Source organism: Aulonocara stuartgranti, assembly GCF_965226115.1.
Source record: "Aulonocara stuartgranti genome assembly, chromosome: 12".
NCBI classification, from domain to species: Eukaryota; Metazoa; Chordata; class Actinopteri; order Cichliformes; family Cichlidae; genus Aulonocara; species Aulonocara stuartgranti.
Window position 1 is genome coordinate 33151931 of NC_138948.1, and position 26397 is coordinate 33178327.

Genomic DNA, 26397 nt, shown 5'->3' on the forward strand with positions numbered 1-26397 from the left:
GCTTATGGTGGAGGCAGTGGAGTGTCCCTCCTGCGGGTGATGCTGAGGTGATCCAACACGGGGAGGGGGCAGAGGCTCATGCGGCGGCTGCTGCCAACAGAAGGGAGCCGACATCCGAAACCGGTGCTGCCCGCTGCCGTAACACGTTGTGGGCTAGGCAGACTGTTAGCGACCGCAAATGGATGCCTATCGGGCCCTAACCTGCCAAGCTGGGAGATAAGGAGAACCTTAGGTAGGAATATTTCTGCAGTTAAGTGGAGGGGCGCTGTCTTTTTGCCGGCTATGCTAACATTGTTAGCTTAATAATAGCATTAGCGACATAATTGTTGATATTTCTTGCTGGCAGCGCGGTGAAATTAACAGACTGAAAAGAAACGCAGGCACCTACGCCGAGGTCACATGAACAACCAAGCCTAGTTTTCTTAGTTGTGTTGGCTTAACTACTGCTTATAATGTTGTTTTAACCCTTACACCCGATTTTGGATAAGCTGTCAAGCTAACGAGCGTGCTTTGAGTCATCTCATAAATAATTTCACAATAAGTAGATTGCCAAGTAGTCTCGGCGGGGGGCATTCGTACAGTAGTTTCATGTGTGCCAGTAAAACCAGAGCTATTGTTAAATCGAGATTTTCCCTCAAAATAAAGTTGCCGTTATGCTTTGTTAACTGTTAAATAGTGTTTTAAATATGTCCTGATTTTTGCTGCAGAACATTTTTCATTAGCTAAAAGTATCTGCAGTTAAAAAAAAAATACATCTTGTGTCTGCGTGCATTATACCTCATGTCATCTTTAACTGTTATTTTCACTCGTCTGTTGACATTTTCGATAGTAGCTGTTGAGGGGTGTGCTTACGTGTCTAGGTTGGTGCTTTAGTTTTGAAAGGCAAAGCAGGAAGTTTACTAACTGCCTGCCTGACAGTACAGCTAACTAGCTAGCTAGGTTATGTCAATAATTTTAAGATGCTATTTGTTTTTCCTAGGGTAGTACAAATGTTCATTTATTCCGTAGTGTGGGCAGATTGTTTTTCCCTAAAATAAAATGGCTAAATGACATACGTGTACATTTCACACGTCGTATTAGGGCTGACGTTTGTGTTGCTGTTTCAGAGGAGTCAACACTACTGATATCTCAGCTTGTCTTTTGGTTGACCATGCTGTTTCAAAGATGTGACTTATTCGTATACTCCATTTATTGAAAATTAGATACATATATATTTATATGTAAAACCAGGTGTCCACAGATGTCTCTCAACTTTTGTCAACAGTTTGGAGAGATCAATATACCACAGTCTCCTCATGAGATTAGTTTCCAGAAGATAGTAAAGGGGAAATATAGCTTTGTGGTCTCTGGCCGATGAATGATTTGTCTTTGAGAATAGAACAAAAACACATTTTGGGGAAATCTCAGTCTTGGAGACTTTCTTCTCTAGTGGCACCGAACACAGAAAATGTACGACTAGTTAATCAGTTAAGCGGTTACTTTTAACGTGCTCTGTGGCACTTATAAATATGCTGAGCAGGCCCAAGGACACAGAGTTTGTGGCAGGATTCAAGTAACACCGGATTTACCCGTCTTTGAAAGAGGGTCCACCGCTGGGAGAAGAGCTCACATGGTTAGTGGTTAAACATGGACTGTGACCAAACTGATAACTGGATTTAGATATACGAGTAAGATGTTAGTCAGCAGTTCTGGATATTGTGGTTACACCACATAGTTGTTGGCTGTGATTCTTTGTGCATCAGTGCTATGTGGTGGTGAAGGGAAAACAAAACAAAACAGAGGAGCCGCTCTTTCTCAGGTGACTGAAAGTGTCACTGCAGGAGGTGATCAGACTGACTCAGTAACAGCAGTGTACAGGAGAACGGTATTATTGTATGGGTGCAGTACATAAATACCCCTTTGCATAGATGAATGTGCATTTGACAGCTGAGTGCAAAAACCATAAGCACTCACTAGTCTATAGATTTAAAGATTTAAATAGTTAAAGCTTTGTCATAAGATGGTTCATTCCTGTTTGGCATTAATAACCAGACATTTTTTTAAGTCAAATTTGAGGTTTGAAAAAGTCTGTGTCTCAACTGGACTGATCTCTGCTTGTCTTTGTAAACAGTCACCCTTGCAGGGTCGACATTTCTTTTCTTCTTCTTTTTCTTGGGGGACGCCACCACAGGAAGCTGATGTTATGGCAAGGAAGTGCCTCCCCGCAGTTAAAGAAAGAGCGCAGGGAAGGGTTATTTACTAGACCACTGTGCTTTCCCCCCCACCTCTTTCTCAAACACTGTTTCTTCTTTGTCTCAAGCTCATGTTTTTGTGCAACCCTGGATCAGATCCAGTGCACTTATTGACAGCGAAATCAACTACAACAGCTCTGTTAATTTGAAATAATGGGAACTTGCCCCTTGGCTTATCTCAGCTTTAATTGCATGGTTTACAGTGAGCTTTGCACCTTTATGCATTTATAGAGCTTGAAAAGAAAAGCGTCTGGACTTCTTTAAGTTGCTTGAAGACGTTTCACCTCTCATCCGAGAAGCTTCTTCAGTTCCAAGGTCAAATGGTGGAGCGTCCCAGATTTAAGCCCTATGAGAGTGTCCCTCAAGAACCTACAAAGGACCCCCTAATTACACAAGCCAAGGTGTGAAAACAGGTGTAGCTCACAATCAACCAAGGTTTAGAGTGAACTCATTGTGAAACCTAGCCCCACCCTATCATGTGATTTACTGAGATCAAATGGCCCAGGAAGTGAGTGGGCGTTAAGGTGTCTGGGAAGTCATAAGCCACCGCTTCTGTTCAAAAATGGTTGTTCACAGTGGACATAGATGGCTTCTTTCACTCCCCCATCTATGTCCACTGTGAAGGACCATCTTTGAACAGAAGTGGTGGCTTACAACATCAACTGTCTGCCATCTATAATCCAGTTTTGAGATCCTTTCCCAGACCCTTTAACGTCCACTCACATCCTGGGCCATTTGATCTCAGTAAATCACGATAGGGTAGGGCTAGGTTTCACAATGAGTTCACTCTAAACCTTGGTTGATTGTGACCTACACCCGTTTTCACACCTTGGCTCGGTGTGAAACGGGTGATTAGGTTGAGATCATTAGGGGGTCCTTTGTAGGCTCTTGAGGGACACTCCCATAGGGCTTAAATCTGGGACTCTCCACCATTTGACCTTGGAACTGAAGAAGCTTCTCGGATGAGAGGTGAAACGTCTTCAAGCAACTTAAAGAAGTCCAGACGCTTTTCTTTCCAAGCTTCCTAGACTACAATGACCTGAATGACTGAGAACATTCACAGACATATTTATACATTTATAAATATTTTCTTTCAACAGCATCCTGATCAAAATAGGCACCTTTATTACATTTAAACTGATGTCATTTTGTATTTCATAGATTCTGAATGTCAGTTCAGCAGTCACCCTTCCTCCACTGTAAACTTGTGCTGTTAACAGTCAAAAGCCTGGCTAATATTTAAGACGTGTCTGCCAGTTTCAGGCAAACATTGTGGACTTTGGCCTTTTCATTCTGTGCTGTTTGTTAAATATTTGAGCTGTATTTAAACCGGTTGTGCTCAATGTAAGTTTAGCCACCCGGCAGCCGTCTTCAAAATGCCTCCAGGCAGGTATTTGAGCAGTTATTTTGAAGCACCTATGTGACTGAATGGGTAGAGAGCCATAGTTGTAATTTCAGTGGTTACAGGGACATAACTGTATGAATAGAAGAAACAAAGAAGTAGTAGAAATAGTGACACTAAAATCATGCTTAAAAGGCTTAAAAAGCTTTTTATATTTGCACAATGCATTCATAGAATAAAAGGATGTTACATGAGCCAACATGAAGAGTGTCTCTGCCCATCCTAAAAAAAAAAAGGTAGCATCTGAGAGAAATGTTTATGGTGAGGGAGTTGGCTTATGAGGTTCAGTTACTTTACTCAGCCACTTAAATGCCAAATTGTCAACTGTGCTAATTGGCGTGTTTTGCAGTAAAATAGACTTGCGTTTCTCATATCACAGTCTCTTCATTTTCCATTGTAAGTTCTGGTACATAAGGACATGTCTGGAACTGTAAAGTCTTGCATTGCATGTGCTCTAAAGCATGGTGCTGCTTCAGATGATAAAAAAAATTAGTGGAAACACGCTCTCAATACAACTGGCAGTGCACGCTGCTCTGCTTCTTTGTTGGACTTTAAATAACCAAAATACCTCCATATTATCAAATTCTTCTCAACAGTGTTCTTGTCTTTTGAAACGTGGGGTATCTGGTTGTTGCTGTTGCTTGACTGTTCATTAAGATCCTCTATTGCCCTTTTGTCTTTTTATCTTGCTTTCACTGTTTTAAATTGTTGGGAAACAACCCAGCAATAGAGGGGAAATTTATGGTTCAACGGCTGTGACGCATTGGCAGTCAGTTTGCAGCTACAGACTGCCTCCCTGCCTATCTGCAGAGATCTTCTGCTATCAGATGGGAGCATGGTCAAAAATATGTGGTACACACATCAGTCTGTAGGCTAATCTTGTTTGAGCTGTTGTTGGTCCATCAGCCAGCACTGTAGAAGAGCAAAGTTATATAGGATTTTTAAGACTAATATTGATATTGGGTGAATTAAGAATATAGAATATTGGATTTTTTTTTTCCTTTGACACACAAATCAAACAGATTTTTGTAACATTTGTTATATGTAGTTACTTATTTACTTGTTCTTGCTCTGCCCAAGTGTGCCCAACAGCTGCCTGTTTCCTATGTGGCATTGCTAAAAAGGGAGTTCCAGAGTGACCCCTGGTGGACATTCTGTGCAACATCAACACTCATGGTTGAAGGGTGTTTCTCTATTGTCTCCTGCTTAGTGGCCTTTATAAATTCTGAAATTCCAAACTCTAATGAGTGGCTGATATGTTTTTCTTTTTATCTGTTGATTGGCTCTCGGGGTGAGGGGCAGGGGAGACGCTTCTTTTGTGTTACAGAACTCTCCCATAGATTTTTATTCAGGATTCACTGTCTCCTCTTATCTAATGTCCCTTATTTAAACACGTTGTTATACTATGAACACTCAGTCCAACAATGTAGAGTCAGCAGGAGTGTTGTTTGTTAGGCGAGGTTGTTTGTGATACTGTAATTGATCACAGATGCTGGTGTAGGAATGTGGAAAACACACCGGGTTTTTGCTATTTTATATATATGTTTTTTTCTACAAATTTAACCAAGTTAGAGTGATGTGTGTGGTGCATGTTGAAGAGCATACTGTTTTCAAGAGTGGGAGAGTGAAAGAAAAGGCTGCTGACTCTGCCCTATTTAGCTGCTCTGTTGGTCCCCAGCCTGTGCTCCCATGTCTATTCAGACCCAGTGAAAAAGGGTTGTGCTCCAGCTAGCAGCTCTCTGTTTCAGACATCTGCATTCAAAAACATTCAGCTATTCAGAAAACTGGCTGCTTGTTGAGTGCACGCCTGGGAGAAAAAACAGAGCTCAATTATAATGTGAGCACAGAACAAACAGTGCTGTGAAAAAGTATTTGCCCCCTTCCTGTTTTCTTATTTATTTATTGATTGATTGATTGCATATAAGTCACACTTAATTGTTTCAGATCATCAAATACATTTTAATATCAGACAAAGATAACATGAGTAAATACAAAGTGAATTTTTTATTTATTTATTTATTTTTTCATTTCAGAAGATTTTTTTATTGAATGATGATACACAGTGAACGTTTATCATGAAGGATGGTAAACAATGAAAGGATGACATATGTGTTTTGTTTTTTTTTTGTTTTTTTTTTTGGCCTGTCCCGTTTGGCTCTTTTGCCATCAGAATTGTTGTCTAAAGGCAAAGAAAGATGCCCAACGGATTTACTTTACCAAACTGACCATCCCAGCCTTGCCGTAATGGTCCATTTGATTCACCTTTTATTGTTTATTTTATTTTCACTTACTGAATACGGGACAGACTTGACTGGGGGAAAGAAGGGGAGAAAGAAAGAGGGAACGAGAAACAGCTGAGAAGAGGGACGGGGGAGAAGGGCAAAAGACAAAAACCAACAGAACGGGCAGAGAAAAAAAAATGCATATATCAATCACCTGGATCACCTGCTGAGAAAGAAAAAAGAAAGCAAGCAGAAGAGAACAAGAGTAATAGAATAAACAACATCACAATGATATATGGGAATATGACAGTAAATACTAAATGTTAAACATTATTGTGCAGCACATAAGATCAACAGAACACAGTGTGCTTTGAGGTAGGAGCCAAAAAGGGTGTAGTTTGTGGGTGTGATCACCCGTGTGTACACCTGTGAGCATGGACGCGCTTGTTTTTTGTTTTTTAAAAGGTTCCTTCATGTAATGATCTGCTAGAGGGTGTGGGGGGGCCACAGCCCCGTCACACCAGGGCGTGAAGCAGATATATATATGTGTGCACTGTATATTTGGATATTGCTTAAAATGGCAATCTGGCTGTAACTGATTTCTGGCTGTCTTTAGCTAAAGATGTTGCTTACTTGCTGGTGTTTGGACTTGCACAGTTAAGTACACATTTGGGCTTTTCTTTGTTTCTTTGTACCGGTCTGGTTTGGTTTTAGACTTGCATACCACGACTGTTGAAAGTAACTTTCCCTGTTTAAAAAAAGGTAATATACACGTTGGTGACAATTTAAAAGAAAAACCTGAACCCTTGACCTCTTCCCGAATTGGATCCAGTGGACTGGTTTTGGCATTTGGGTGGGATGGTCTGCTTGTGCTCTCAAAACAGCAACATGTTTTTAGGTTTAAATTACAAAATGATAAATACACATTGAAAATGCAGACAAAATGGTAATGGACACCCTACCCAAGATCAGTTTAACCATGCAAATTGTTTAGGGTTGTGGCCTGAAACCAGCCGATTCTGCAGTTGTGGCAAGCCCTTCCTCCTCGTTTGAGCCAACAAAGCTTTCAGGTCATCATCAGCTAGTGAAACGCCAACAAGCTGGCTTTTATTGTCCATTGCTTCCCAAGGGTGTTCCCATGGGTGGTCTATGGGATTGAGGTCAGGGTTCTAGGAATACCATTTTAAGACCCCAGTGTTCTTCTGGGTGGTTAAGTATGCTCTGGATCTCCATCATCAATCGTGGATGATTTCTTTTCAGTTTCTATACAGAGTTTCTCTGCACACTTCAGAGTTCATGATTCTGCCAGTAACTAGTTAACAAGTTCAACAAGTTCAAACCTCACTGCTATAAGAAAAGCTGTGTCTAATGTCACTGAGACATGCTTAATATGGTCATGTCGTCCATGTAGCTCTGGCTGTTGGCATGGAAGCCCCACCCACCTGCTTGCAGCAAATTCCTGCCATCGCAGGGTCCCAACACACACAGCAAGACATGATTGGATTGCTGTGCTTGCTTTCTTTATTACTTTCCAACAGTGTTTATCACAGATCGGACGTTAAATGTCCATCTGCTGTCCAATTGTGGCAAAGTACACAAAATTGTTCTGTTTTCTTCCTCCTATAAGGCGTACCCATACAGCACAATCTCCTAAATCAGGGAGATTTCAGTCAGAGATTTCCATAACTGTGTGTTAAATATATGAAAAGAAAACTTCTGAGGATGCTCTTCCCTGATTCTCCTGACATTTTCCCCGAGTTCATGTGTGAAAACAGCCTTACGTGATGTGTATTTGTGTTCTACAACTTAAAAAGCACACAAAGGACATTTAGACTCCTCATAACTGATATTGATAGTGAAGAAAGGCTGTGAAGAGTGATAGTAAAGACTGTGTGTGAACTGGATCTTTTTGAGGACTCTGTGTAGAAGACTTGATACAGGATGGCATATTTTAAACAGCACCTGCACCCCGGAGGCACAGCTGAAATTTGTTAGAAAGGTATTTGTTTTTGAGTACAGTACAGTTGTGACTTGGTAGCAGGTCATTCTGAGTTCTCGGGAAACATAAACTGGTGATGCAGTTTACTTTAAATTAGGGCTGCCACAAACGATTATTTTGATAGTCGACTAGTCACCGATTATTTTTGCGATTAGTCGACTAATCAGATCATCATCCATTGGACGTACAGCGTACAGCTTATTGCACCAGCAGCATCTGGTCTTATATAACTATCATTAGCTTACAGCTTGAAGTGTTTGTGCTAACTAAAAATAAAGACAAGATGGTAGTTTATTAATTTTTAATGAAATTTGCAGATTGTTTCGGTGAAGTTTAATAAACTCCTTGCTTTCTAAAATATAACAGGACACCGGAGTATATTCTCCAGCGTCTCACACTTCTGATAATCAGCTGTCTGCTTGACAGTTTTAGCTGTGCAAAAAACTATAACTTTAATCTCAGCCAAACCGATTTACTCAGGAACAAATAAAATACTAAAGAAAGCCAAACAATAACATTTTTAAGTTATCTAAGTGACTTATATATATGTTTAACCTGACTAGCGAAAGACGGCGGTGGGTTTGAAAACGATTTGCCGGGAGTCCGGTGTTCTCACGGCTCTAGTTAGCCTAGCCCCCGCCTAGCTAACGAGCTAGTGGGTAACAGACGTCTCCGAAAACGTCGGAGCGCTTTTGAAAATATGTGGTGTCTTGATAAACTGAGCAGATATTTGAGGTTTACACAGCTACATTCTCGCCTGAAAATATGTTAAACGTTTATTTTGTGACCCAGAAAGAATAATAAGAGTAAAGTTAAAACTAACTAGCTGCCGCCATTGTTGACAGCTGCGCTATGAATTCTGGGACACAGCTTCTTCTTCTTCGGGGTTTAACGGCAGCTGGCATCCTTGTACATGCAGTGCTGCCATCTTCTGTTTCAGTCCGTTATTACACTCTTAAATCCTACTACTCATTCCTGCGTCCTTTGTGATCTTACAAAGCTTCAAACGATGCGTCGACTATTAAATTAGTCGTCGACGATTTTAATAGTCGACATAATCGTGACTAGTCGACTAATCGTGGCAGCCCTACTTTAAATATTAATTCATTTTTACTACGTGTATTTATTTAGCCGTGATACAGCAAAAAGGCTTAGTCACCTAACTGTCTAAACATTTATGGCCCACTGCAGCATGCTGGTCAGCTTCACAGCGTTCTATTTAAAGTCAGATTTACTGTGTGTCTGTGTATTTATTTCCATTTTTAAACGGCAAACTTTTTCTTGGGAAAATAACAGAGCACTGACTCAGAGGTAGATTGGAGTTGGGTTTGCTTGTGCACAATAAATCACTTTAGCTCACTTTTCCCCTCGTAAGTGAACTCAAAGACATCCAAGTTTGTGCAAAAGCACTTACTCTTTGTCTCCAGCTGCTTCCCAAATCCCTTTTCTTGCTATCGTGGCATCAAGTCAGATTCTACGAATAAAACCTCAGTGAAACCTCCTCGGTTTTTTTTTTGGGGGGGGGGGGGGGTTGTCTGTTTTAATAGCCAGGTTTAGCACATTGTTGGTGAGAGGTAAAAAGCTCTTCATTTGTTGGAGAGAGTATAGTTGTGTCATCTGTTACTAATTTGGTCTGTCACTATGTAAGTATGTTCAGGAGCCTAGATTAAATCGTCATTAGGAATCTTTTCTGGTTTGTCAGGTTGTTTAAATAAAGCAGCAAGGATTGTGAACTGGTATATGTGTGGCTCACATTAGAATGGCACTAAGTCATGTCTTAGCAGCTCAAGGTGAAATGTATTACTTTGGGTTTTTTGTGGTGTTGGTTTTTTTTTTTTTGGTTTTTTTTTTTTTTTTTTTTGCCTCTCATGATATGCCGGATATTTGAGCTTTCGGTTGATCTGTGGGAGGTGGAATCTCGTTTTCCTTTTTTGGTCCTGCTGAATGTTCTTTGCGATGATAGCAAGATGCTTTCCCTACCTCCTGTTTGTTTGTGCTGAGGCCAAGACTGCAAAGCCACATTCTTTGCACATACGCCCCCAACAGCGGCCACTTATTCTGGTATCATTGTTGCAGCTAAAAGTCCTAACTGAGAGAACAATTACAAACACATGACAGCCATCTAGTGGAGGCTGCCCTTTAGAGGCCATTAAGTCAGTATTTATTCTGCATTCCTGAATCTGGGGGTGTACAGTATACACGGGATATTTTTTAAATATGCAGAAAACTAACAATCCACCAGAAACTAATCATTGTAGGCTTCACAAATAAAAAAAAATAAAATAAAAAAAAAAGCAAAATTAGCTCCCAAACACCGGCTGTATTGAATAAATTTCTGAGCTCAGGCAGAGGTTTCGAGAAGTGCTCAGCTATTTGATGTGGTCCCAGTTTTTTTTCTTAAGAGTTCAGGGAATTGTCTCTGTGGAAAGAATTCTTCTTCCATGGAAAACTGGAGCTATTGCTCTGGAGGCTGACGCACATTACCTTTCTTCTGTCTCCTTTCCTTTTTGTGTACAGATTGAGCCGTAAATGTTTCAGCATCAGAGAGCTCACTATGAAGAAGACGGTCCGGCCAGCGGTGAGTAAGGGGAGCGCCGATCGAGGAAAGTCAGAGGCCGTGACTACCGGCGGAAAGCCCCCAGCCAAAAGCACCACCGTTGCTCCTCTGTCTAAGGTAAAATTCATCAAGTGATGGAGCGTGTAGCACCTGAAGGTTTCTGATTTCATTAATTTTTCTGTGAGCGTGTTGACTTTTTCTTCTTTCAGGTTAAAAGCAATGATGACCTCTTAGCGGCTATGGCTGGAGGGAATCCTTCATCAAGTAGTGCCGTCACTAAGACCAAGAGGACTACGTCTGTTGGCACAAGCGCTAGCAACTTAGACAGCAAGCCAAAGACAACTTCAGGTATCTCAAAAAAATGTATCCCACAGGTTTGGAATGTATTCGTGGCTGGAGCTGCTCCTCCTGGAGCCTGCTTCTGCCGGAGATTTCTTAATGTTAAAGGGGAGGTTTTCTTCCTCACTGTTGCCAAGGGATTGCTCATCTAATTGTTGGCCTTTTCTCTGTATTATTGTAAGGTCTTTACCTTACAATAGGAGGTGCCTTGAGGCACCAAAATGATGATGTTGGGACATGAGCGAGAGACCCAAGCAGCACAATGATAGTGAAGATCATCACAACAGCAGCTGCTGGTTAGCGGCAGCTTAGTTGTCAAAATAAGAGCATGGGAATTGTCTACTAGCAAAAAAAGAAAAAGAATGAGACAAAAACATTGCTAAACTGAGCTCTTCATATTCTCAGATAAGCTGTAAAAATTATTTTTTCAGTGTTACTTCACCAGGATAAAAGAAATCCACTTTTTCTTGTAGGTACTTCATCCAAACGTGCATCATCATCCACTTCCAAGGAGCCAAGTTCATTACGAGACCGCCTTCGGTCATCCACTGCTAAAAAGCAACTTGCATCAGGGACTGTAGCTGGGGATGTGGCCTCAGGAAAGCGCTCTCGCCGCCAGATCCTGGCAGAGTCCGAGGGCCGTATGAGCAAGTCTAAGTCAGATGGCCAGATTAATGATAAAGTGGCTCTGGAAGCCAAAGTCAAAGACCTTCTTGGTTTGGCCAAGAGCAAAGACGTGGAAATCCTTCACCTTCGCAGCGAGCTGAGGGACATGAGGGCCCAACTCGGCCTTGGTGGGAAGGAGGTGCCACAGGAGGAAGAAGCTGGGGAGGAAGAGAAGCCCCAGGTTTCAGCCATCACGGCCGCTGATGTGGAGTCCACTCTGATTCTCTTACAAGAGCAGAATCAAGCCATCAGAGAGGAGCTCAACCTGCTGAAGAGCGAGAACCGCATGCTGAAAGATCGGCTGAATGCTCTGGGATTCTCCCTGGAGCAGAGGCTGGATGGCTCTGACAAGCTGTTCAACTACTCCTCCCTGAGTCCAGAACTGGCTGCAGGCAGTGGGCACAGCGATGGTGGTGGCACAGGTACTATGACCTCCTCAGTGGAAGGCTCTGCCCCTGGCTCATTGGAGGATCTTCTCACAGGACACCAGCATGGAGGCTCGGCAGACAACCTGGATAGTGAGTCAAGTGAGGTCTACCAAGCTGTCACCTCCAGTGACGATGCTCTGGACGCCCCATCTGGAGCTTCCTCGTCATCTGAGTCAGAGTGTGCACCTAGCAGGGAGCGTTCACGGAGGGGTAGCAGTGGCAATGCCAGTGAGGTGTCAGTAGCCTGTCTGACGGAGCGCATCCAACAGATGGAGGAGAATCAGCACAGCACAGCTGAGGAGCTTCAGGCGACACTGCAGGAACTGGCTGACCTGCAGCAGATCACACAGGAGCTGAATGGAGAGAACGAGCGGCTCGGAGAGGAGAAAGTCATCCTCATGGACTCCTTGTGCCAGCAGAGCGACAAGCTGGAGCTCTACGGCCGCCAGATTGAATACCTGCGCTCGCTCCTCGAAGAGCATCATATATCCTACGTGCTGGAGGAGGACATCAAGAGTGGGCGCTACATGGAGCTGGAGCAGCGTTACGCAGATCTGGCGGATAATGCCCGCTTTGAGAGAGAGCAGCTACTGGGGGTGCAACAGCACCTATCCAACACGTTAAAGATGGCTGAGCAGGACAATGCTGAAGCTCAGGAGATGATGGGAGTGCTGAAGGAGAGGAACCAACAGATGGAGCGCCTCCTGGATTCGGAGAGGCAGGATCGAGCTGCCATGGCGGCCACACTGGAAGAGTACAAAGCAGCCGTGAGCAACGACCAGGCGGAGCTGAGCCGCTGCCGAGCCCAGCTGGATCAAGAGAGGCAGAGAGTGGCCGAGTTGTACTCTCTGCACACTGCGGGGGACAAAAATGACATCTGTCAGCTGCTGGAAGGTGTTCGGCTGGGGAAAGAGGAGGCTGAGGCCAAAGCTGCAAAGATGCAGGAGGAGATGGAACAGGCCCACGGCGAACTCAGCCGGCTGCAGGAGACTTTCAGGAAGGTTAGTTCAAGGACAGTGAGTGGAACATGAGATCTTCACGCAAATAGAAGCTAAATTGAGGCGTTTGACCTAAATGTCTTTACTTTAATCTAGGGTGCAACAACTCTCAGTTTTTGGGTTATGAAAATTACAGCTTTATTACTGCCTGTCCATCAGTGTCTCAGATATCACAAATTTAGTATCACCAGCTCTCCAGAGTCAGCCTTTAGCAAGGAATGGTACACATTCTCAAAGACTATACAGAGCTAACTGCACAGATGTGTAGTTATAATAGCAGGCAGGTTATTGTGAAGATTTATTGCAGTCAGTTTTTACCTAATGTCTTGTCTACTGTCTAATTAAATGAAGTATACTTTAATTGTTTGTGCGCAGCTGGACAGTGAATACAGAGACTTCCAGGAGCAGGCGCAGCAGCAAATGGCTGAGCAGGATCGTGCACTGGAGAAGCAGCGCATGGAGCTGCAGGAGAAGGACACAGAGATCGCTGACATGAAGGAAACCATCTTTGAACTGGAGGATGAGGTGGAGCAGCACCGAGCTCTGAAACTCCACGACAATCTCATTATCACAGATTTGGAAAGTAAGTGGGCTGCAGACACACTCTAACTCGAGTGGACGCTTGTGCTGAAGGCCAACTTTTATCAAGTAGTAGAACAATGTGAGCATGCTCATCAGCTTGCCTTAGAGATTCTGATATGAAAAGGACGTCTGCTTTTGAATCAGTGCGTTCTTTAATGATAGCATCACCAAACATTGCCTTCTGATTTCAGACTCTGTGAAGAAGCTGCAGGACCAGAAGCACGACATGGAGAGAGAGATTAAGATTCTTCACCGCAGGCTGAGAGTAAGTGGACATTCGTACTGAAAGGTGCTCATCTTTTAAAAACTGCTGACATCCAACAGCCTAAAAATCTTGATAGCCACGCAGCTCGGGTGCAAACAACACGAGGCACCCATGAAGTGACCTGGGGAGTCACACGTAGCGCTGGACCATTTTTTGCTGTATATCATTCCCTTCCCCTTTCCCATATTTTGTTCCTCTCTCTACTGACCATGTCAGATGAAGCCATAAAAATCCCCCAGTCTCGTTGTCAGCCGGCCAAGATGATGAAATATGATCCAGGAAGCACAGCTGTAGCACCAGAACAATGAGTTTTGAAGTCTTATCAAATAAAAAGTATTGTCCAGCAGTCAGTGGTGCTTTCAGGAAGGACTTTTGCAACTCTGGAATGTAATCACAGCAGCCATAACTTTTATCTTCTGTCACAGGAGTTCTGGGATACAAAATCGAAACATGCTGTTGCAAAGTCAGCCACACAGAATGTGAACGTGCACACGTTTGTGAAAGAGTGTGGATTGAGGCTGTTTGATTATGAGCAAGTAAAGGTCAAATTATACTAGAAGGAACAAAAACTAGGTTTTAAGACAGTACTTTGTATAAAATCTGGTTACTAAATAAATGCAGTATTATGACTTCTAGCTCCACAAACCAAAATTTTTCCATCACTGTGGAATTTTCAAAAGGTTTGCTGCAGAATCCCCTGATATTTTGACACAAAAAAGCAGATAGAAAACGTAACAACTAACTGGTAAACAAAGCGGGGCATTTTTAGAAGCGCAGATATTTCCTTTAGGAGCTGATGGAAACCTAAACGGAGCGCAAAGGGGAATTCATGAAGGCCTGATTTTAAATGAATGCTAATGTTTCTGTCATAAGGAAAGTCTGTCATTACAAATAGGAAAAACTGCCCTCTGGTGGCCAAAAGAATTTATCCATACTGCTAAATACAGTATTGATAAAATACTGCTGAGGGGTCTGCTGTTATGAGCATAAACAATGTTCAGCTGTTTGTATCATTACGTGTGTGTGTGTGTGTGTGTGTGTGTGTGTGTGTGTGTGTGTGTGTGTGTGTGTGTGTGTGTGTGTGCAGGAGGAGTCAATGGAGTGGCGTCAGTTCCAGGCTGATCTGCAGACCGCTGTCGTCATTGCTAATGACATCAAGTCGGAAGCACAGGAGGAGATTGGTGACCTGCGGCGCCGACTTCAGGAAGCACAGGAGAAGAACGAGAAGCTGAGCAAGGAGCTGGACGAAGTCAAGAGTCGCAAGTAAGACCCACAGAGAGACGCGTGGAAGAGCTGCAATAGTCAGCTCCTAATTTATTTTTTTATTTATTTTTAGGAGAAAAAACTGGGATATTTCATATTTTCATTAAATTTGATACTAGATGCTCAGTAGCAGGGCTTGTGCTAAATCCAAAATTGAATTAAAAACAAAAATAAGTTGTGAATTACACATTCTGTTTTCTATCTCGGTAAATTAGTGAGCAGAGGCATTTTTGCATTGATAATGTCAAAACTGACACCACAGGTGCTCTGAGTGCACATGCTCAGTGGAGTGCTTTGTGTTTTCCAGGCAGGATGAGGAGAGAGGCAGAGTGTATAACTACATGAATGCAGTGGAGAGGGACCTAGCTGCTCTCAGACAGGGGATGGGTCTCAGCAGGCGATCCTCCACCTCCTCGGAGCCCTCACCCACCGTCAAAACACTCATCAAGAGCTTCGATAGTGCCTCACAAGGTACAACACTGTCTTTGTTTTAGATTTTTAGACCTTCACTGCTGCTTTTGTTGTATTTTTTTTCCCAAATTCCCTCACCAAAGAGAGCCCATATTGTTAGTTAGTTTTTTGTCAAGAGTCACCAGTCTGACTAAGACAAGTGACATAAATTTAAGTCTTACCCCCCAACAATATATTCTCAATACATTTTCAGCATTTTTATTGATTTACTGCAGACAGGACTCCTGACATATCAGGCTTGTCTGCTTGCTGAAGAAGGTCCCAACTAAACTTTATATGACTGGATGTGAACCTTTGCTTCTTTATATCTCAGGTCCAACGTCAAATGGTGCCTCTGTGGCTCCAACACCTCCAACAGCTCCGGCTGCTCCGTTACCTCGAACCCCCCTCAGCCCCAGTCCCATGAAGACGCCCCCAGCAGCTGCTGTTTCACCCATGCAGGTACTGGAAAAGGTTTTTAATTAACATGTTAGCATTTTTGTCCCTTATTAGCTTACTGCTTTACATACTATTTCACACTAGTGCAAGGTCAAAAATTATATTCCTCATTGAGCACATGCTTATGCTTCTTCCAAGGTGCCATAATGAATCCTTTTAAAGTAGTCTTGAGCACCTTCAAAAATAATTTCTGAAGGTCTTTCAGAAGAACAGGCAGTCCTACAAAAAACATGTACATCAGGTGAACAGTATCTGAAACTCATGTCATTTAGAAATAGGAAAAGGTCCAGCAAAGACCTGACACAGGACCTGAGAGATCTGGCCCTTCAGCTGAAGCATCTACTGTTCACTGAAGCCTTGTCTGTCAAGAAGCTGTTCTTAATAAAGGAAATTTATAAGGAAAACCTGAGGACTGAAAATCAGTGGTAACAGGTCTCACGGATTCAAGTTTTAAATTTTTAGTTAAATTGTCAGTATGTAGAGCAGGTTCAGGAGACAACAGTGAGTGTCTACAGCCATTTGTAAAACACGGAAGAGGCTTTGAAATGAGTTGGAGCTGCATTTGAGCCAGTGATGGTGTTGTGGATCTTACCAGCGTCCTGAAGAAGAAACTAACTATAAAAAAAAACTTTCAGTTTGGCCTGGACTGTGGACAGTCCAGGCTTGAATTATTAAGGTGGTCACACCAAAAAATTTAAAGAAATGAGGGATAGCTCAAGACTTTTGCACAACACTGTACATTTTAAGCATTGGGCTTCTAAAGGGTTTGAGTGGTGGGGATTTTTGGGTTCTTCTCCTTTTCACATAGTATTGCAGGCTCTTATACTTGATCATGTGACACTCTCCAATGATATCAGCGTGACTTTGTGTTGTGCTTTTAGCTCAGATAACATTACAGAAGTGAAGCTCCGCCTACTGTTTTACAAATCACTGCATTCAGATTTTTTTTTTTTTTTTTAACTGTGCAATAAAAGGTGTTTTTCTGCTGTTTCAGAGACACTCCATAACTGGGTCAATGTCATCAGCCAAGCCGCTCTCCTCTTTGAGTGATAAGAGGCCCAGCTACACAGACATCTCCATGCCAGGTACATATTCTACATAAAAAAATAAATCTGTTTCTTTATGTAGGAACTGTTGCTTTTCATAGCTGCTGGGTGTACGCATATAAACATGCAGAATATTGTCCTGTTCATGAGGATTACCCATATAATATTTCAGTCCTTTGTCACAGTGATTAATAGGATTAATGGGCTGTCCCCTCTCTCAGGGTATATGGAGGGACTGTTTTTCTCAGAGGCCTGGACCTTAGCAGGTTTCCTGTATGTGTAGAGGATGATAAGCAGGAAATAATGAGTGCTTGGTTTGCTCGGTTCATTCTCAACACTAATGAGTTCAAGTGTTTCATGTGAACGTGCAGTCTTGGCCATAGCCTTCAGTCGTCCATTTATTCTTCACTGATTTATTGTTTTCTTGGTGAGTGTGTCGGCCTTGTGCGTCGGTATTCCCTGAACTCGGAGGGACTGGAATGTGGCTTTCTACTGACCTCTGCCCCCACCATGACATCTCATTTCAGAGGAAGTTGCTCATAGAGTAAATTGTTCTGTATGTGTTTACTGTGATGTTTACAGCCGAGCACCTTCTCAGGGGAACCTCAGCTAGCCGACCTCCATCTGCCCTCCAGAGGGTCTCCAACATTGACTCCTCCAAGGCGATCTCAGGTTAGAGATGCTGGCTATGTTTTATGAACTAATTATGAAGTAACTCGACCGTGGCTCAGGGGGTTGGGAATCGCATCTGTAACCGGAAGGTCGCCGGTTCGATCCCTGGGCTCTCTGTCCAGGTCGTTGTGTCCCTGGGCAAGACACTTTACCCTACTTGCCTACTGGTGTTGGCCAGAGGGGCCGATGGCGCGATATGGCAGCCTCGCTTCTGTCAGTCTGCCCCAGGTGTGGCTAAAACTGTAGCTGCCTCCACCAGTGTGTGAGAGTGAATGAATAGTGGCATTGTAAAGCGCTTTGGGTGCCTTGAAAAGCGCTATATAAATCCAATCCATTATTATTATTATTATTATTATTATTATTATTATTATTATTATTATTAACTCGGTCAGTAGTTCAGTACGAAAAGCTGAGTTTGATTTCCTCTCCCGTGACTTAAACAGTGACCCGCCGGAGCAGTGAGGAGATTAAGAGGGACATGTCAGCCTCGGAGGGGTCTTCGTCATCTTCCCTGATGGCGATGAGTGCTGCCTCCTCCCCACTCTCTCTGTCCTCCTCCTCCCCAACCGCCTCCATCACTCCCACAGCCCGCAGCCGCTTAAGGTACCACATGTTGATCCACTGATTCACCTCTGATGTGTTTCTAATGTGCTCACATTGGCACTTAAAAAACATTGTCTGTTTCCATTCTTGTCAGTGATTTTAATCTCATGTTTCTTGATCCCTTTTTTGTGTTTATTTTTTATTTTTTTATTTTTTTTCCATAGCCCAGCTCATGATGGCTTTTCTTTACTCATTAAGTAAATCAGATGAACTTGTAATCTGTTGCCTTTTTGGTGTGGAAAATGTCTTAAAACTGATTGCTTGTGCTTTTCCTCTGTTTCTGTTACAGAGAGGAGAGAAAGGACCCGCTGTCAGCACTGGCCAGAGAGTACGGAGGCTCTAAGAGGAATGCTTTGCTGAAGTGGTGCCAGAAGAAGACTGAGGGCTATCAGGTAGCTCTCTTCTGTCAGTGTCCCCATGATAAAAAGCAACTGTACATGCTGACTGAGGTGTTTCAAAAGTTACAGGTAAAGTGCAGCTGTAGTCGTACACTATATGTGACAAAGAGTATATAAAGTGCTTCTGCATCTCTAGAGGGAGCTGCATACAATCTAAAGGCTGAGTTCAAGTTTGAAAATAGAACGTGGGGGTGTGGAGTTAGAAAGAAATGAGATCACCAGACCTCTGAAGCCCACTCCTCATCTCCGCTTGAGGCTTCTTGCACAACCATTCTGACATGTTGCCTTGTGGAAAATTACTGCCTTTGCAATTCTAATAGTTAAAGGTTTTAGCACTAAACTTTCTGTAGCAATGGCTCATATTGGCCCATGTTTAATGTAATGAGGTCAGCGTATGTACTGTTAATGATGTATGTGAGCCAAAAGCTTAGGTTTCAGATTACTCTGAGTACCTTTTATTTGTCAGGAGCTGTTAGTCAGATGGGAGTTAAAGTGGCTTTTTTCAATCAGATAGAGGATGAACTGAGGGGCTGCACACAGCCCAGTAGAAGCTAAATAAGGATTGTATTGAACTGTCAGTGATGGAAAGCTATTCTAGTTGAGTCCAAGAATAAAAAGATGAAGCTGGAATTTTGTGTGTTTGCGATCTTTGTGTTCCGATTCTGTGTATAAAGTTTCTTAGCATGATCAGGGGGTGGACGTGATCCTCCAAATGAGTGTTAAAAACAACCTACTCACACTGTGGAAACATGTTTGCAGATGCTAGTTGAATGCTTTTAATGAGAAGAATCAGCGGAGGGTGTGCATAAGCAGTAACATGATGCAGGTCTAATGTGGTGCTAAGATTGCACAGTAAACTGTTATCAGCGAGATAAAATGAAAAACATGAAGGCGGCATCATTTCCTCGTTCATAGGTAGATGCAGTGGTGCACTCTGCCACGGGCAGCGATACCTCATTGTAGAGAAAGGTAAATAATGTCACAACTTTAACTCCTGAGTTGGGATGAACTCTTTGTCTCCCTTTACACCCTTTAACTTTGCAGTACCCTTTACATGCTGCTGCAGACTGACTGCTCTGCGTAGGTCTCACTTGTTAATTTCACCGCAGGCTCTTTAAAGCTATGGTTAAAAAAAATAAAGATAAATCCAGTGACGACCTCAGAGTGATTTAAGCAGCAATAAACAGATGTGCCAAGAGTCCTCTGCCATCACCCCAACCCTTTTTATTTGATCTAAGGTATAGTTACCATGGCATCTTAGGTCTTCACCAGGAAGTGGGCAACATTTAGTATATCCTGTGATGTAGTTTTCTGATAAACACAGTGCTCTCTCTGCATCACTGCATATGGTGTAGATTATAGTTATGACATTAAAGATATTTGAGGATATAATTTAAGTGGTTGTTTGCAGGATGCTGTAAATCTTTTGATTTTAAAGGTCAGATGGCAGCTGATAGTGGAAAAGATGATAGATATGATATGATATGGATGAGTAGTGTTGACACTTCATATAAAATCCCAGGACCGTCATCAGATCGAGCAGATAAATCATTTTAAATGGTTCCGTTGAAATGTTGTACAGTCATGTTTGACACCTTACCCAGAAAATAGCTTCCTATTGATTTGTGGTCTGGATTGTAAATGTTCTGTCGAGTATGATCAAAGTTTAAATGCATCACCTTTGTGTTGTGTTTTTTCTTTTTTTTCTTTTTTAAAGAACATTGATATTACCAACTTCAGCAGCAGCTGGAACGATGGCCTGGCCTTCTGCGCCGTGCTCCACACCTACCTGCCCGCACACATCCCGTACCAGGAGCTCACCAGCCAGGAGAAGGCAAGTGACGTTCGGAAGAAAAGCTCAAACTTCTTTTAATCATCAGGTTTCATTACATGTGACTTAAACTGTGGCTTCTTTTCATCAGAGGAGAAACTTCACCTTAGCTTTCCAGGCCGCAGAGAGCGTGGGCATCAAATGCACTTTGGTAAGCTTCATTAAAATAAAACCCCAGGAATGAAGATAAAATACAGCAAAAATCCTGACACAAATTTAGAACGGATGGCATAGAGAATATACTTTTCATTGCTTTTCAATACGGCAGCCAAGCTCGCACAGATTGCTTGTTGTGATCTCTGGCTGGAGTTAACCTGCAGTCTGCTTTCTAATTGTGATCCGTTTATAGTTCTGCTTTTAACCTCATAAACTTCACTCAGCTGCTTGTGCATCTATCATCACAGATCTGAGCTATACACTGACTTTTATTTCAAATTTGGACAGCGTCCTAAGTTAGTACAAGCGTACATGCGTTTAAACAATGTGCGGCTTTAGCCAACATGGATTTCTAACTGCTACACCATGTTGGCTCAATGAAAAGTCAACGTAAGGTAAGGTTACCTGAAAAGGAATGGTCTTAATATGAATCTACAAAGCCTTCCTTCTTCTTTTTTAGTGTATACTGGTTCTCTGTCAACCTCACTTCGTCTGTCACAGACTCTCTGATTCTTTTTACCAGTTAAGCAAAGACTGTATATATAAAAAAACAGACATAATAACCAAGACTTACTGCATTGCTATCTATTGCAGACTGGCAACCAATACCAGCTAGGTTGGTTATCAGTGATAATTTTGACAGAACATTCTGATTTAGTTCGTAATCTCTAAAATATAGAGTATAAAGTTTGTCCTGTTTTTAACAGGGAGAGTTGCTCACCTCGCTTCACTAAGCACCCATGACATCAAATTGCGAAATGTGTCCATATCTGCTCTTCTTTTCCTCCCAAGAACTGATATTTTGTCACAAAGATCAAATATGCGCTACTAAGCTTTACAGCACAAGGAGATTACTTCTGATTGGATTGATTCCAGACTCGTCCCGCCTTTGTATACAACTTAATAGGCTCTGATTGGATTTTTTTTTCTTCTATTTTCATCTTGTCAGTACATTTCATCTTAGATATAGTCTTGTTCCACAAAAAAAGGTTGTTGACAAAAACTATTACAAAGGTTATTAAAGAATGAAATTATCACTGCTATCTATAGACTGCTACCAGCTTTTTAAATAGCGTGTTAAGGTGATCACCCTCGTGCTGTTTGTCAGATAGCTCCCCTGAAAATGCTGCAGAGGGGCTCGGGCATGATTAGGAGGTCCAGCAGTGACTTGAATGAGCTGAGGAGAAGCCTTGCAGAGAGCTGTGACAGCAGCCACCTGTTAGACCAGCTGTAATCATGCTTAACTTTACCCTTAATACAATTTTAAATGTCTGGGTTGTGTTTTAAATGTAGTGTTTGTAGTTATATTAGCTTTAGAGACAGCTTATCAGGAAGTTATGGTGCATGGCTTTTGACTTCGTTCTTCAGGGTGATGCTTGAGATTACACAAATGAGATGAAACGTGTTGGTCAGTGAGATCTGGAGGTGCTTACAGGTAGATTTTGTTACCATTCCACAGAGCCAGGTTAGCTGTTTTTCCTTTATGCTAACTGAAAGCATGCTGACCAGGTGCTAGCTGTAGACTCACATTGAACATGATTATGTTCAAGTCTAAGGAGTTTCCCAGAATGTCAAACTCATCTGGAAGTTTATTTGAATGGGTTGAAAATGTAAATATTATACAGGATCCTCTCCAATGCTATCCGGCCTTGTTCATCAGTAGGTACATATCATAAATCAAATGCTTCACTCAGGGTTTACTTACTGCTGTTACAGCTGGAGTTGGCAACTCTTATTATCAAGACGACTTGGTTGTGTTTAACCATAATCATTATTGATAAATTATAAATAACGCCCTTTAATGAAGTGAAAAACATCATATAAAATATGTAGTGTCTAAAGTGTCTGTTTGTCTTTTCCAGGACATTAATGAGATGGTGCACACAGAGAGGCCAGACTGGCAAAGTGTCATGACTTACGTTACAGCCATCTACAAGTACTTTGAGACCTGACTTCACCGTCTCCCTCGCCCTTCTCCTGCAGCACAATCAGAGCCACACTGACCGTCATGAGCTCTCAGCAACAATCCAACTGCACGGTCAACTCTTCCTTACTCCCTCCCCATGCATCACAGCAGCACTGTCATGCTGCAAGTGTGTCCACGCTATTTAACAACACTAACTGCAGACCAGGACTTTGCTGGACAAGTGCCACATCCTCACACTGCAGCTAAGGAGACCCTTGTGTGGAGTTGTAGTCCAGGGGCTTGCCTGTTTGTTTACCATTATACTAGAAAGCCATGAGAAGGACAGGATGTGAATACCTGTGGTTCATCTTTTCCTCCAATTCATGCCTGAAGTAGCAGCGTGAAAAAGAAGCCAAGTCTCAGTGCCTTCTATCTGGATTGGTCTTGCATACGTTTCTCCGCTCTGCACCCATTCTCCAGGTTGTAGTTTGTTCAAGGGGAATTCCATCAAATCTGACTTTAAACACTCTGCTTTGCAGCATAAGGTTTATCATAGGCTTTTCTTCTTGATGGGGAATAATTACTGGATGTTTCCCCCCGTAAATGTTCAGTTTCTACATTATAAGAAACCAAAGGTTAGTCATGTTGGAATTTCCCCCTAAAACTTTGTAAATTCCCTTTGGTCAGACTTGAGACAGATGCAGGATTTTACTCCAAGTCTTCCAGATGTTGCAGTGCGATAACAGATGCCTCTCATACAACGGATAAAGTGCCTGTGTGAGTTTTGATGCAGGAGACCAGAAAACAAGCTCTTTTTTTCTTCTTCTCCAGTTTGTAAAGCTGAGGATTTGAGGAGTTGCCAAACTAGTTTCAGATTCATTCATTCATTGATGCTGATCACGACTGACTGCTTTCAAGGACAGGTGTGCACTTTGTTCTACAACTCTGCTGCACTTTTCTGTTGTTAAGCCGCACTAACACACTATGATAGGTTTTCTGTAATAGATCCAAGACTTTAGACTAATATTCATTTGAAGAACTATATAACGTGTTTGTATTTTATAGGCCTGGAGTTGCCGTCGTGCACTTCGTTCATTGGGCACATACAGCACACATTTCATCATAATCAAGCTATGAGTAACTAGAAAACTAGAACCTTAGATAATGGACTCAGCTGTAGATTTCATGCCAGGCTCTGGTTTTAGGAAGCAAGACTAGACACTTTCATGAGCTTTTTTAAAAATTTATTTTAGGCCAAAGCAGTGCTTCAGTTAAAGCAGCAGGTGGATGTTTTCAGTGATGCGTTTTGCTGCTTTCTTGCCAGTAACCAGACATGAAAACCTCAGTTTGGCTCTGATCTGTAAAGTGTGATCAAAAGTTCTGTGAACTGTCTGTGAAAAGCAAACGCCTTACCCTTCAAGGTCACCTCCTTCTGCACCTTTAGACTGCCTTCAGCTGCTATTTTTAGAGCTTTCCCTGGAAATTCTGTTCTGACTACTTGGATGTTTGTGTGTGCGATGCAAACAGGACCTCCTGTACTGTGTCAAATCAGTGACCCTTTAAGTTAAATTTCATCTTGTAGAAGAAAATGGTAGTGGTTAACACTTGCCTTCCTCGAGTCAAGAGTTCAAAATCAAGGTGCACAACTATGTGTCAAAAAAAGCAACAAGCACCCGCACCTCCCTTTATTGCTTTATCCCCGAGTGTCCCAGATGTGAAAATCTGGATGTTTCGATGCAGATGTTTGCTTTCTGTGTACAATCGAGGTCTATGGTGAATTTATATATTTGCACCTGCAGGTGGCTAGAACTGGACTTCCAAAAGGTAATCAAATAAGCACATGAATGGTGCACAACGTGTGACCTTTAAGGGGGGAATCAGACATATTAAGATCAAACTCGTAGCAAGAAACCAAACGCATATGTTACACAAGATTTTAAACTCTTCCTTTAACGTCCAGAAATGTTGCAAGGCCGTTTATTTTAATTATACACAAATTATTAGGTAATCCATTTTGCAATATGCAAAATGTTTTGGTGATTTTGTGCTTTTGCGGTGTAAATAAAGTTGATAATATGACCAAGCATTACTAAGGAAATACTGTGGAGCACGATGCCATGTAATAACTCTAACTTCAGTCTGCACCATTACTGTCACGCTGTCTGACTGCTGTGTGCCTCAACATACCAAGTTCACTCTATTTATTTGCGTAGTGCATTATAGTGAAGTCAGTGCTAACGTTGTCTTACATGTTTATCGATTTATAACACACACACTTTGAATAGCTGCACTGAGATAAGCCTTTTTTTTTTAATGTATTCCACAATAATATCCTGCCTTAATAGTTCAGCAGATATTTCTCAGACTGAAAATGTGACATTTTTAAGCTGCAGCCGTATTTCCAGACCAGTTTCACAGTGCGGACGTGGTTTTGTGGAAAAACCCTCTCTTTCATGTTGGTGCCTCTCGAGAAACGCTGATCATGAGCGATGGCTGTGAATCTTTTTGTTTTTGAAGCTGATGTTGGACTTTCCTCTTCGTGTCTCCGGTTAAGGTGACTGTGGTGCGTAGAGCTGCCAGCTGGTATCAATAGCTGCATTAGAAACGACATTTTTCTGTGTTGATTTCGAAGCGAGCCGTTTGCCAAAAGCTCGTTGCTACTGTGTGTAAAACAGCGGTGGACATCCAGTGATCTGAAGTGAGCACACGAGCCCGTCACATCGACTGTTTGTGTATGAGATGGAGTGAGACTGAGTTATTTAATGACTTTTGAAGGCAGAGGCTCTTTGCTGATGGCGAGACGCTGAGGATTAGCAGCCTTTTGTTAGTTTTCTTTTAAAAAAACATTGTGCTCTGCCTGATTCCACCGCTGGCCCATGTGTTTTATTGCTCCCGACAGGAACGAGAGGCGCAAAGGAGATTCGAAGCCTCGCGATCCTGAAAGTGGAATGTGTTTTGATCACGCTTTAGTGATCTTGGGACCGTTTCTTTTTTACAACGTCCAGCGTGTGCTGACGTGTGGTGATTGATGACCGCCGAGCCCAGCCTGCTGAGGAGAGACCAGACGGCCAGCAAAAGCTAGGGCGCGCATTCCACCGCCACATGATGCAGCCGCGATGGACGACGTTGTTTGGTCCTTTAGAAAAAGGCCCTTAAAGAGGATGTGAAGAGAGCTTTATGTCTTTAGTGGGTCCACTACATCATGCTACTTGTATTTTTCTTTGTTTACTTGAAAATGCTCTGAGAATTTCACTGAACATGCTTTAATTTGTCTTTTTGTTTCCATGTTGCCTTTTTTCGTATTGTTTTAATAATAATACCACATTTTACAGTCTGATGCAGATTGTCGTTGAAGTGGATTTACTTTCCTGATCACACTACATGCAGTGCTGAAACAGTCCCTCAGCTAAGTGAAAGCTGATTGAATAAATGTGTGTATGTATGCGTGTGTGTATAAAGGGACTAAGCTACAGTATTAAGTGCACACTATGATGATAATCAGTTGTAAGAAATAAAAAAGCGTTCTGGTTTTGCTTTGTTTTTTCTCTCGTAGTTATAAAGGACCATTTGAACAGCCATGTTTGTTGTCCTTTTTCAGCCGTGGGCTGGGCTTGGGGAGGTGGGGGTGGTGGAGAAGATGTTCCTTCCCCAGGAAATGATGAGCATCAGAAACCTTATTTCCTGCATTCTGCTTCTCTTGCACCAGTTTATACGTTTGCTGCATCGTTCTGTGGTGCAAATGTCTTTAGTTAAAGGACAAAAATCAGGTACCACATAACAAACATAAAGTAGGACATAATCCAGTGTGGCTTTCAGATCGTCTCATTCATTATAGTTCACCACACACACACGGATATGAACTACTTGTTTGTCCTTCTGTTGCGCTGGCTTCTTTTCAGATCAAATGATCAAAACAGTGCAGGA

General features: G+C 42.3%; 1 protein-coding gene across 2 annotated transcripts; it reads left to right on the forward strand.

Annotated features, from left to right (window-relative positions):
- specc1la (sperm antigen with calponin homology and coiled-coil domains 1-like a) lies at positions 1-26051 on the forward strand. 2 transcript variants are annotated; one of them, XM_082555266.1, is made up of 16 exons: positions 1-232; positions 10372-10528; positions 10621-10759; positions 11224-12845; positions 13218-13425; positions 13616-13689; positions 14777-14952; positions 15260-15423; positions 15737-15864; positions 16856-16946; positions 17490-17579; positions 18023-18182; positions 18472-18649; positions 20298-20414; positions 20503-20562; positions 22430-26051. In XM_082555266.1, exons 2-16 carry the CDS (start codon positions 10409-10411, stop codon positions 22517-22519), a joined length of 3417 nt encoding a protein of 1138 aa, XP_082411392.1. In that variant the 5' UTR covers positions 1-232; positions 10372-10408; the 3' UTR covers positions 22520-26051. The 2 variants fall into 2 exon arrangements, with proteins under 2 accessions (XP_082411392.1, XP_082411393.1); XM_082555267.1 differs by having other exon boundaries at positions 2-232; positions 18472-18574.
- The last annotated feature ends 346 nt before the right edge of the window (positions 26052-26397 follow it).